The sequence below is a fragment of the Scatophagus argus genome, chromosome 22, assembly GCF_020382885.2.
Source record: "Scatophagus argus isolate fScaArg1 chromosome 22, fScaArg1.pri, whole genome shotgun sequence".
Taxonomy (NCBI): domain Eukaryota; kingdom Metazoa; phylum Chordata; class Actinopteri; family Scatophagidae; genus Scatophagus; species Scatophagus argus.
In genome coordinates this window covers 13,285,468-13,298,574 of record NC_058514.1, presented here as the reverse complement: position 1 = coordinate 13,298,574, position 13,107 = coordinate 13,285,468, and the positions used below count along the sequence as shown (strand labels likewise).

The following is a 13,107-nucleotide window of genomic DNA, read 5'->3' as shown; positions in this document are numbered from 1 at the left end:
TTTAGTTTTATTACAGAAAACAATCATTTCAAAGTTACAAAACACTCACACTACACTGTCTCTGCAGTAAGCACTAATCTCTGAAAGACAGTTATCAGATATTTTGTCCCATTTATCTGAAACAGCTTACAGTGTAAACTAAAACTAGATACACCGATATTGGTTGTATTGATTTCATGTGTAACTGTTCTACCTGTGGTTTTATTCTTTATTCTCTGGATACAGTAATTCTTATATTTATAATATATTTTTACATATTATTCAAACAGTATGGGTATGTTCAGCAGTTGCTGTTGTTAGTTTGAGACAGAAACATAGACACAGGTAAGAACAATGGTATTATCACATGTATTTATTGGTCAGTAATCTGTAGGTGCTAGGGTAAGTAAAGAAGTAGAGGACCAATGTCATTTGCACCATAAGGAGGTTGGAGGCAAAAAAATGGATTCTTTTCTGTTAATAATTTCTTTATCAATACAGTACCTCTGTTGTACATTACAGTGGAAGCATGCAAGAGATCACCGCCTCCCCCATCCATATTGTTAAAACTGTTGTTAATACACCAACTAAACACAGCCCATACCTATTATCACCATCACGAGTTATTCAGTGATTAATAGCTAAAGTTAGGAGGTGGATTCATGTGAATGCTTTCAGAAAAAATCCAGAGAAGCTGCTCTTGTTTTCCGAGGGCTGTCTAATGTCTCTGTATAGCATTAAATGTTAGTGCAAAAATTCTAACTGACTGTCACCAAACTCACAGCTGAAGTTAACCAAGAGAAAATCACACCAAACTAAAATAAAACAAAACTTAATTCAGTAACAGCCAGTTTTTGACAGAAGTTGAGGTCGTTTTTTTCTCCTATTAAATCAGTCAAACAGCATGTTAACACACATAAAGAAATGTCTTATAATCACTATGTAAAATTACAGGAAATTCCATCTCATGCAACTACTTCTAGTTTCATTTTAAAAAATGGAAATGAATATTTGCCACTTACATATTTGTCACATGCAATGCATTAAGTGTACAAAGAATTGTCAAGTGGCCATCAGATGTTTCGGTCCTCGTCACACTGAGAACAGAAACTGGTCCAGTAGTATGAACATAGCTCCTTCATCAGTTTCTAAATCTTTTTCAGGGCTTTGATTTCATGATTTTTCTGTTCATACTACGATCTTTCTGTGTATTGTTCACATTCACACAGTTGTATTCTAACTGCTATTTTGCTCTATGGATGGTCACTGAACTTCATAGAAACTAATAATAAAATATCAGGTTACGTGGGGTCTCAACAGCTTTTCATACAATTTCCTCATAGAATACATTTCTGAATTTTCCCGAGACACAACGTAACAGCTAACACTATTTGTTGCTCTCACTCTTATTTTGCTTCACTGCTTCAGCACAGGGAGCTCCTTCGGCTTAAAGAAGGCCTGAACCATCCCCATGGCAAAGATGTACACTTTAGCGTCCACCACAATATTTTCTTTCTTCAGCAGATCTGTGGGCGGTTGGGGGTATCAGTTAGTCACTATGTGGTCTGAATGTGTGCACATCACTCTGTCATGAAACCTTACCATCTATTTTCAGCTGGAATTCATCCAGAGGCAAAAGAACGACTTCAACAAATTCTGTAAAGAAAAAAGGAAGACTTGTGTGATGGTTTGCTCTATGGGAGAAGAAGGGGATTATTTCTGACAAAATAAGGATCATAACTCACCTCCATCACCTGTGGAAGAAAAAAAAAAGAGGACAAGATTATCCAACAGGCTTTTTATGTTAATAACACTGTTTTCATAAAATACAGTACAGTGGGCCTAAGGCTGTCCGATCTGATCATTAGCCTTACGCGCGTCAGGAAAAGAGCCTTAGGTTGAGGCTACCTACAAACATTTTAGCAGTGAGCAAAAAGAAGAATTTCACAGTACCGACCATCATGTCCTTCTGTGAGAAGTCAGCAGATGAGAACAGAACGAATGCAGCTGTTAATTTTAACAGATAGCTCCAAAAATATAGTGGGTAGCATATCATCGCCCTCTACACTGTTTTCTGTAGGTATGTTTGGCTGTAGCTATAGCCACCATTAGCTCATTTAGCTGTCGAGATAGTGGCCATGTAGCTGACTGGAACTGAGGATCTGAGGTTGCTTCTTCACATTCTGTTGATAATGTTAGTTCATTTTTTTAGTGCTTTAAACTAAATTGTGGACATATCTTACAAATTGCACCTTTAACTTTTCATGTACTTTATTTTTATTGTAGTTTCATTTCAGATTTCAGTGACATATTCAAGCTCAACATCAATTCAGACTGAGGCATTATAACTCTTACAACTGAAGCCCCATTCAGACAGGGTTAATATTACAGCTGTGGGCTTGGTATCTTTTTTTAATATTATTCTTATCAACTAGTAATAGCTGTAATTTAATTACTGACACACAGCAGCAAATTACTCAAGTTGTCTGTTTGCATGCTGATAAGGCTGTTTGTACAGCAAGAAAGAGACGGGTATCTAAAACTGTGTTTAACACACATAGTTTTTTAAATCTGTGTGGCCATACATAAAGGGTAGGCATGCAAAGAGAGCTTCACCTGTATCATAAATAACAACAGTCTATTTCATGGTCTCATAAAGTTTATTTTTAACTCTCTATCTCTAAAAAAAATGAATTAATTGACTGGCTATTATGGATTGGAGAGTTAATAATTAAATGAGTAAAAAAATAAACAAACTTTTAGGTGTATAAAAGAATCAGTCTGCTCACCAAGCTGTTGTGTTGGGTTGATATTCTCCATTTCATCTCCATTGATGTTGACCAGGACGATCTCGGTGGTGCAGTTTGACAGACCAGGGTCCAGACAGGTCACTGCGATCCAAGCAATAACATTGCTATTTGCATTGTGCATTGACAAAAAAAATGAGCTACCGCACCCCCTGAACCCCTCCGACACAAGCAATCAAATATCCCATGTTTCTTTGTGCGACGATACCTGGAGTGACCCCGACCACTTCCCCTTTGTAGCCGGTTTCTTCTTTTAGCTCCCTCAGCGCGGCGACTTCCGCACTTTCCCCCTCGTCAATCAACCCTGAGCACAGCATAGACAATATTCTAAGTATCAGAAAACACACACATGGCAACCGACAGCCCAGATGTGTGTGAAAAAGTATGAGAGACGTGAAAGACGATCTCAAATCGAAGTAGGTTTTGGTGAAATTTAGAACAAAACTGGAAAATTTTGAGGCATGATGTCTGCCACCTGACCTGCAGGAAACTCCAGGGTGTAGCATCCCATGGGAGGACGAAACTGCTTCACCATCACCACGCAGTCTTTGTGGAGCGTCCGTTTCAGCAGGGCGATGATTCCCACACCTGCAGGAAACGAGGGTTACAGTGCAAACTCCACTGATCAGATAAATGGAACACGGAAACACTCAAGATGCTCACCATCCGCTGCTGTGTTGGCACTTCTTGTTGTCCTTTTCGCAGTCTCCCAGGTTCTGGTGGGATGAAAACGGGAATTGAAACTGTGCATAGGAAACCCGTGAAGCCGTGTCAGTGGAAGACAGGACCGTACCTGGTGTTTCCGGCAGGGTCCACGTATGTCGTCTTCTCCAGCTTCACCCATTTTCCCGCCGCAATGAGCTGCAACACAGAAAATAAAGGCACCAAGCTGAGATTATGTGGCACCAACATGCTGCTCTGTAAGCACAGGACTTCACAGCTAAACAATTCACCAAGTAAACAAAACCCTGATGTTGCAATGTGAACTACTGCTCCACTAATCTTACCCAACTACAAGCAACACAGGAGCTTTGGTGTGATTATGTTCTGAAAAAGAGTTCTCACAAGAAATGAATGAAATGCAATAACCAGAACCTGCTAAACTAAAGCTTATTTGTCAAAGAATATTTAATAATAATAATAATAATAAATAACAAGTTGATTGTAACAGGGTATGGCTTTGTATCATCATCTAGTTTATCTTGGTGATGATAAACTTGATATCAGGTGATGAGGCAGACCTGCACAACCCAAAGCAATCCAATCCAAAACCCTGCAGTAAAAATATCTTTGTGAGGCTCATACGAAGATTTAATTTACTGAGGTGATATTCATTTAAATTGGATTACATTTTTGTGCATTACAGCTGCAAGTTTGAGTTAATTGAGTATTTTAAGATAGCCGTCACAGGGTTTTGTCAGACAGATCGCCTGTAAAACGCAAATAAACGTACCTCTTCTTTCACTATATGTGGCGTGGTGGTCACTTTGTGTTCGTCGGTGTTGCTCATTTTCGATATCCGGAACACTTAAAGTGGAAGAAAGTCGTGTCAAAAAGCTTTTTTATAAATTGTTTTTACCATAGTTCATTACGAGCTCAGTTGAGAATTAAAGCGAAATACACAGAACCACCATCTCAGTGCTGACGAGACCAGCCGTTTCTGATCATGAGTTGCTCAATTAGCTGTACATTTTCACATTTAGCTTCTCTGTTCGTTTCTTTGTTTATTTTACGGTGGCTAGCTGCTGTACGCTTAACAGTCTCACAAAGGTTCGGCACTCGTGTATTTTACATTTTAAACAAACATTTCGAATGTATAAAAATTAAACTTGGCTCACGTGAAATCCCAACGGTGTGTAACTAGTAGCAGAGATGTATAATAGCAAAGAGGAGTCACTCTGTCACTATTTCCGGGTTCTGTAAAATTCCCAAAAGTCTTTTTAGTCTTTAGAAAGGTGAAAGTTACTTTTACTTTTTATTAAGGCTTTGGGACTCACTTTTACCACACGTTTAAAAAGAAAATTTAACAAAGCACGAACAAGAAATGTAATGTCATATTTAGTAGTATTTTACTAAAAAGTAAAAAATGTGCCTGTAGTTTATTAAGGTAGCCTATAGAGTGATTGCTGGTGTTAATAAACGATCTAGAGCGCAAGTCAGCGGGTTTTACATCGACCCCGCCTACATGTGCGCCTCTAAAAGATTTCCCTTTATGAAAACGTAAATCTGTTAAAATAAACATTCTGCAATAAAATTTTGAATGGTTTAAATTAATTAAAACGAATTCATAATACTTCAAATAGAGAGCAATATTCCCTCAAAACACTGGGAAATTGCGTGATAATGCGGACCCCAAACACGAGGGATTCGGCAGATATTTACTGATGGACATATTTCCGGTACAGGATATTGCAGCATGAAGAAGGAGCAAGTTGTCAACTGTCAGTTTTCGGTTTGGTATCCGATATTCAAGAAACATACAATTAAAAGGTAGACGGCTGACATTTATACAATTATTCCAGAAAATGTTTTCATTGTTGTTGCCACAAAACAATGTCCCTTTAGCCAACAGCTAACGCTAGCTGCCAGTCTGATGCAGATAACTGTCATCTTCATCTCCTTGCTTATGTTTAGCTTTTATTGTATTGTAATTGTGTGTAAACTGTTTTCAGAGCGACTTCTTTCAGTGTTAGTCTTCCCTCCATCTCTGACTCTTAATGTACCATTATCTCTATTCCAGTCAGATTCTGCCACTGCCTCAGAATGTAATAGACTATTTACTGGACGATGGGACACTGGTAGTCTCTGGAAGGTATGAGGCCACTCACTAACTCGCTCACACACACTTCCTTAAGTATGTGATTCGCAGTAAGTTTGACCTGCTGCGTTCAGTCTGTTGATGTAAAGACAAAGGGTTTGTTTGTAGCCCATGTTACAGGTTGAACCTGTTGTTATGTTCACATACTGATGTTGTTTTTCTTGTCTTCAGCGACCACAACACACAGCAGACACACACTAACAACAGCGACTCAAATGCAGAGGAAGACATTCAGGTACGATAACAGAGACTAAGGTTGTTTGTCCACTGAGAGGCTCTTTTCACTGCTCGTCCTCTTGTTTAGTCTCATGTCTTTGATAGGGAATGAGTCTTTGTTTGAGTAATTCACTTTTTCTTTAATATACACTAGTTATTTGTGAAATTATTTATGACTGATTAATTTGATGAAAGGCTAATGCTGTTCAAGATAGTCACTGTATTGGAATTACCGCCTCTGTCCAGACTCAATGCAATGTCTGTAGTGAAAGAGAGGTTCAACACACGGTGCAGTGATGATTTTCTGAAGCTCAGTATTGTCAAATCCGATGAGTTTGTGGACTGCAATGCAAATATGGTTGTAGCTGCAAAGAAGCTACAAATTCTAAGATGTGGGTGATTTACACACATCTTCAACCCCACAGCACAGAAGAGCCATACAAACAGCTCAGTTTCAAGATGGACACCCAAGATTAGAGTAAACAAAAGTGAAATGTGGTCACAATTTGCTCTTCTGTTGTGGTGTTCCAAAATGGACAGAAAACTTTATGATGTCACAGTGAAGTTGACCTTTCGGATGTTAAATCTCATCACTTCATTAATTTATTCTATTAAACATTTGACATATGAACTCTTCAGTTGTGTCCAAAAATGCGTTATGTGAGGTCACAGTGATTTTTACCACCAAAATCTAATCAGTTCGTCCTTGGGTCCAAGGGAGCATTTGTTCCAAATTTGAATTCCCTCCATGTGTTCCTGAGATGTCATGTTCACAAGAATCTGAACAACATGACTTCATAATTCCTTCAGTCACAGTGTGTAATGTGGAACAGCCTCAGAATCTTAAAAGGCAGATCATGGGGCACTGAAACTGTATCAAACTATCAAAACTAAACTCCACCATTTTGCTCGCCCTGTTCACTTTTACAGTAATGAACAGTACAGGACGAATGAAAATCAAATGTTTTAAAGATTTATCTATTTCCAGGGGCTTCTGTCAGGGAGGATTATCATCATCTCGTTACATTACTTACATTACTGCATTAATATTTGTTCGGTGGACACACAACCTTATCCCATCAACAAAGGTTAAATGGTAGTTAAAGCTATATTTAATGTTATTTTTTTTAACCATCTTGTCCTCTGCTCCCCTCTAGTGGTCAGATGATGAAACAACCTCCACTGTCACTGTAAGCACATTCAATGTTTCTCGCCCAAATGTACTGCATTTCTCAAGGTCAAAATAAACTTGATGAATTTATTTAGCACCTTTTTTATTTACTGTCTGAAAGCTGCATTTACATCAGCTTGAAATATACTTCCTTACTTTTATGGTGCAATACTGCATTTTACAGAAATGTTTATCAAGCATCCCAGTACTTGTGGGATGTAGATATTTAATAATGCAGTAATTATAAGCACCATGTGACAATGCGGCCTTGTGTCTGACAGGCTCCTGAGTTCCCTGAATTCACCTCTAAAGTGTTGGAGGCCATAAACGCTCTGGGTGGACGCGTCTTTCCCAAACTCAACTGGAGCGCCCCACGGGTAAAACACTGCGCTCAGCTGTCTTTCTCAAAAATGAAAAAACCTGTTTGACTGCTTTATTTTAAGGTAGCAGAGAGTTAAATACATTAGAAAGAGTGTGTCCATCTTACTTCTTTTTATTTGTCGTTTAAGCACATAATTTTTTGGCAAAAGGCCCTTGTACTTTCCAGTGCATTGGAGAATTAGAACTGCCTGTTGTAACACTGCCAGCATGAAGAATTGAGGCAAAGCTTAGTGAGTGTGTGTATGTGTGTGTGGGTGTGTTTGTGTGTGCGTGTCCCTTTCAGGATGCTAACTGGATTGCTCTGAACAGTTCCCTGCAGTGTCATAGCCTCAGTGATATATTCCTGCTCTTCAAAAGTTCCGACTTCATTACTCACGACCTCACGCAGCCGTAAGCCTCGTTGTCCGACAACATCATCACACACACACACACATTTTGCATGTAGATCACGACCACTATCAAACAAAAGGACAAGGTTTGGTGTGCATGGGTGGCTTTCAATCTGCAGTAAAGCACAAGCTGTGATTTAGATTTATACCTCACGCTTTTCTGCTTTGCCTTACAAACATTTAGTGCAGCGAGGGATTCGCTGCAGCGCACAGACTGTTTTTATGATATGTGCTTTGTTTGTTGTGTCATTTGTTTGTTAAACTTGCTGTTCCAATTATATTGACAACAAAAATACGAATTATAAAGCACAAACACTTGGGATGCTACAGAACATTTATTTAGTTTTTAATTTGTTTAGTGATTGTAACCACCGTTCATCTCTTTTGTGCAGATTCCTTGTGTGTAGTGACCAGGACTCCCCAGATCCAGCTATAAACTATGAGGTATTTAACCTTCAAAGGACAAAGGGTGTTCAGTATGACATATATTAATGTCATATGTGTTTCATACAAGTTCACCCAGGCCATCATGCAGTAAAAGTTTTTGGTCTCTTCTTCGAGGAGCATTCTGTTTGGCTCTTTTTTTTTCAGTCAAATTTAGCCAAACTTGACTGCCTCCTCCATGTTGTAGGTGGTCTAATGCTCACTGTGTACATAAGTGTCTACACACCCTCACACCTTGATGGATTTGTGTCGTCTTCTGTCCTCAGCTGGTCCTGAGAAAGTGGAGCGAGCTGATCCCTGGTGGAGAGTTTCGCTGCTTCGTCAAAGAGAACAAACTGATCGGTAAAAAAATCTCTGCACTCACCTCAGATCATCTGAAATCTTCGACACTTTTGAATGTTAATAGTCATTGTTAATTAAAGAGACCCTCAGATCTCTATTGTGGGCCATCAAGGCGGAAGGAAACACACTGGGATTGCTTTACAACACAAAACGGCAAGAGGGCACCGGTTTTACACAGCAGACTGAGCTGAATACGTCTGATGTGATGTAACAGTGTCATAATGATGCTGGAGCTGTAATCTACTCGGCAGGCTAATTTAGAAACAATTACAAAATTCAATTTGAGCTTCGCCGATGGTCTTTCTGTCTGTTCCCAGCTATCTCCCAGAGAGACTACACTCAGTATTACCAGCACATCTTGAAGCAGGAGGAGCAGATCTGTCAGGCCATACAGGAATTCTTCAACCAGCACATCCAGTACAACTTCCTGGACGAAGACTGTGAGCATCAGCGTCATGTTTTTCTTTCCTCTCACTCTGTCACTGTAAAGCTCTGCACCCCCTTCAGCTCTGCTCTGCTTCTGCCAGTCAATAAATACTTTGGGACGGGAAAAAAAAAAAACGCAGGGAAATATTGATCATATGTGTCATTTGATAATTAATTGTGTAACTTTTGACTTTGTGAGGCTAGCAGATATGTGTATATACTCTAAATGTTAAATGACTATGGCGATCTTTATGGTTGTTTTTCTTGTTTCAGTTGTGTTTGATGTCTACAGGGATAGCCAGGTAAGCTCACTGATTTTAATGGAGCCAGTTTTCATCATCCAAAGGGAGTTGCACTCACTTACTTATGCGTGTTCTGCGTGTTGCAGGGGAGGGTGTGGCTGATAGACCTGAACCCTTTCGGAGAGGTGACCGACTCGCTGCTGTTCAGCTGGGAGGAGCTGACATCCGGAGAAATCACCCAGCAGCAGGTCAGCCATTATCGCACACATGTTCTACTGCAAATATATATTTCAGCATTTGGAACATGACAAACACTTTTATGGTAATTATGTGGTTTCTCTTTATGTGCAGGAAAGCCCGGCGTTCCGCTACACCACCAGCGAGGTGACAGTGCAGCCCAGTCCCTGTCTGAGCTACAGAATCCCAAGGGACTTTGTTGACCTGTCCACCGGAGAAGACGCCTACAAACTCATTGACTTCCTCAAACTGGTAGGCTGTTGTCACACGTGTTTCTTCATAAGTGCATTGAGTTAGCTTGTTTTGTTGCTTTACAAAAGCACAAAATTCTGGGGTGCTAACTTTGTGTGTCCAGCATCAGAATCAGCTCCAGAAATGCGAAGAGACATGTAGGACAGAGGGACCCTGAGAGAGAAACTAGTCAGTATTGGTTCTCATCAGGTGAGGGCGGCGGATGGGCAGGAGACTGAAGTTCATGTCCCATCGCAGACTTGCACTTAATGTTTGCCTGTTTATTGATCGCTGGCCTGACGTTTAACCAAAGCTTAAACATAGTTAATTTGTCATCTCTCTAACCTTAAAGTTGAGGCCTTTTTGATCAAGACAAACAGGAGATGCACAGGGGATTCACAGGAAACGATGCATCTACATACCGGATGGCATTTAGATTTCATTGTGCCTCATTTTTAAATGATGTACAAAATGAAAATGATGTAATTACATAATGACTTAATCTGGAAATTCGGGGCATTTTGAAGAGGAGACATACTATATGTGTCAGCACTAGTCTGATTGGCTGGATGCAGACTGTCGAGCGGTGTATTGCACCATAGGCTGACAATTTCAGTCAGCGTTCTCCACCCTTTGACTATATGTATGTTGCCTAAAATGGCATGTTATCCTAACTGTAACTTGGTAGCTAATGGGAAGAACTTAAATGAGCTGTTTATCTTTATTTTGCAAGGACACAATTTTTTACAAGAATTTTGCTTTATTGACATTTTTGTGTGGAAATGGGATTGGTTGTATGACACCATCATCACAAATCTAAATTCAAAAGTCCTGTTCTCCAGTGTGAATCCACTAGACACACATTACATGGACAGAATTATACCCGACGAACATCGGGAACAGGGATATATGTTGAGGTTTAATCTGTACTCTTGCTCTTTGTGTTCTCCACAGAAGAAAAGCCAACAGGAAGATTCGGAGGAGGAGGAGGAGGAAAATGCTCCGCAGTGACACAGTGGCTCCACTGAAACCTGAAGAAGCTGCTGTCAACAGCTCTGTATTTAATGTTTCCTGCATGAAGTGACTCTTGACCCTCTGTCCTGTTTCAAGCTTATTTTTTATTTCAGCCTGTTCTCTCTCACGCCCCTCTGTAAACGGTACGCCGTGTACTTTGAGTTTCCCCGAACAGCTCCTGTGTTAGTCCAACGAAACATGTGAAATTAGCAGATCATGTTAACGACTCCTTGAGGGTTCATTTTGTGTTGAGTTGTTCTTTGCCTCAGACGCTGCTCAGTGCCGATTGCAGATCGTAAAGGCTCAGCGAGGGGAGGGAAGCCTCTGTGGTGTTTTTTGGTTTTTGATGAAAGATTTTTTTTTTTTTTAATGGGAGAATGGGACGTGTTCATTAACACTGTAAAAATGCCTGCTTTTATACAGTCAGTCTGTCTTTATTACGGTGCAAATAGTGTCTCTGAATTTCAAACTCCATTGTATGTGTGTTTCTGTGACAGACTTCTTTATTTAACACTAAAGCAGTTCATTACTAAGTCACCTTTAATTTTCTTCTGTCCAGCCATCCCTGCTCCTCCATCTCTCCCTGCCAATTTCCTCTGAGCAGTTTTGACACACTCATTGCTCCGAGCCGCTCCGGGCGCTCTTTTAGAGTCCTGTTTTCCCATCATGCATTGCTGTAGACTGTTGCTCCAAAAAAACACCATTAAACTTCTTGTCGTGTATTGGCTCGGCTGTCAGTCTGGTGGGCGCTGTAAACCAGCACATTAGAAATTGATTGTGCATTTACGCCACAGCTCTCATTACGCTGGGAGCTAAATGAGCTGTGTGTGCAGGACGCAGGGTAGTTCATTTTGTTGTTTTGGGTTTTTTTTTTTTTTCCCTTCACTGGATTGATAGAGCAATTACAGGGGGATGGAAAGAGCTGCTGTGATGAGAGTTACAGCTTCCCCAGTGACATGCCGTGGACGAGAAACGGTATACTAGATGCATATTATGGAGAAAGCTGCCCATTAATCATCATTACAGTATAAACATGAAACCTGGCTGTAAATGTACCATCCAGTAAAAAGATCCTGATTTCTGGAAAGAGACATTGCTGTTGAGAGAAGGCAGATGTCTGCAACTCATATTTAAACAATCTAGATGGATAAGAAGCACAACAACAGGCAAAATATTAGAAACACTGTTGTATTGGACTGAAGTGTACCATATAAACCTGAAAGTGAGAGTGTTTTCATGTAACTTAAAGCTGTCCTAATCAGTGTCTATTATAACAATGGATCAGATCACCACAAGTACAAAAAAAAGTAGTTCCCAGTGACAAATTCCCAGAAAAACAGCACCCAGCTTGGTTTCCTTCCCTACTACAGAGCATCCTTTTACAGCCCACAACCAGCTAGCTTTTGCAACATGAAAGCTAGAATTGACCAAATGTATGCTACATACCCAGGAGACAGGTAAAGTTAGCGATGAGCATTTTGGCTCAGGATTTCCCTCGGGATTTGGTGGAGACCAGAACAGAGCTTAAATGGATTGAATTCTTGTCTCCTGGTGGATACAAATGCTACTGTTGCTCTGTTGGACATATAAATGGCAACAACCATGATCTGTGGCTTTAACCTGAGCTACACATAGATGAGTTAATGGGATGAAATTAGCTCCCCCTTTGCTTGTAGTAATGAAACTGACAATATCCCATGTGTCTAAAGGATAACAGAGTAATTAGCTGATAGGGGCTGACATACTGCAGTGCATCACAAGTCGTTCTTTCCAAATCTGCAGACAAGCATCATCTACAGTTGGTCTTCAGCTGCCTTCTGCTTGCACAGACTGCTACAAAAACAAAGTATGCCTGATAATAAATGTCCCTTGGTCCCTTGTGTTCTTAGCAATAAGACTGAAACTAATGACAAAACAGCATATGGATTAAATTGTCTGAAAAAAGCTGCAGTGGATAAATTTTTGATGTAGACAGCATTTTTTTTTATATTAGCCCAGCCAATGAGATTATTTCTGTACAAACAGGTCGGCTAAAATTTATGATAGTGTTTAAGCTGCATCCAGGGAGTCTGCTCCTTTGACCTTCATGCCTCTTTTTAACCATCCCTCTGATGTCCTCCTCTCCTCTGTCCTCCTTTTTGCAGCCGGGTAATCACCTTTCATCAGGAAGAGGTCACATTTGCTGACTCAGAGCAAAGGATGAGGATGAGAGGGGGATGAAGGAGGATGGGGGGGGGGGGTTTAGGAGTTTTCCGCGGCTGCTGCTGCTGAGGAAGAGCTGCAGTAGTTTGCAGCCGGAATACTCATGAGCAGCTGAGGCTGTAACACATTGTCCTCACCCCCTCCCTCGTGTGTCTCCCTACAGCATCACACAGACATAAGTAACAAGGCCAAAAGTCCGGACTAGTTC

General features: G+C 40.4%; 2 protein-coding genes across 4 annotated transcripts; one reads left to right on the top strand and one right to left on the bottom strand.

Annotated features, from left to right (window-relative positions):
• Positions 1-329: 329 nt before the first annotated feature.
• nudt5 (nudix (nucleoside diphosphate linked moiety X)-type motif 5) lies at positions 330-4,717 on the bottom strand. Of its 3 annotated transcripts, none has more exons than XM_046379229.1 (10): positions 4,625-4,717; positions 4,240-4,313; positions 3,580-3,647; positions 3,450-3,502; positions 3,267-3,374; positions 2,995-3,090; positions 2,769-2,870; positions 1,725-1,733; positions 1,582-1,635; positions 330-1,505 (listed from the first exon to the last, which is right to left on the bottom strand). In XM_046379229.1, exons 2-10 carry the CDS (start codon positions 4,294-4,296, stop codon positions 1,396-1,398), a joined length of 657 nt encoding a protein of 218 aa, XP_046235185.1. In that variant the 5' UTR covers positions 4,297-4,313; positions 4,625-4,717; the 3' UTR covers positions 330-1,395. The 3 variants fall into 3 exon arrangements, with proteins under 3 accessions (XP_046235185.1, XP_046235187.1, XP_046235186.1); XM_046379231.1 differs by having other exon boundaries at positions 4,592-4,694; XM_046379230.1 differs by lacking the exon at positions 4,625-4,717 and adding an exon at positions 4,418-4,584.
• A 383-nt stretch (positions 4,718-5,100) lies between these two features.
• cdc123 (cell division cycle 123 homolog (S. cerevisiae)) lies at positions 5,101-11,419 on the top strand. Its single transcript, XM_046379228.1, has 13 exons — positions 5,101-5,276; positions 5,527-5,598; positions 5,776-5,839; positions 6,978-7,010; positions 7,273-7,368; positions 7,656-7,762; positions 8,154-8,205; positions 8,472-8,547; positions 8,865-8,987; positions 9,247-9,275; positions 9,362-9,463; positions 9,567-9,704; positions 10,638-11,419. Exons 1-13 carry the CDS (start codon positions 5,203-5,205, stop codon positions 10,692-10,694), a joined length of 1,023 nt encoding a protein of 340 aa, XP_046235184.1. The 5' UTR covers positions 5,101-5,202; the 3' UTR covers positions 10,695-11,419.
• The last annotated feature ends 1,688 nt before the right edge of the window (positions 11,420-13,107 follow it).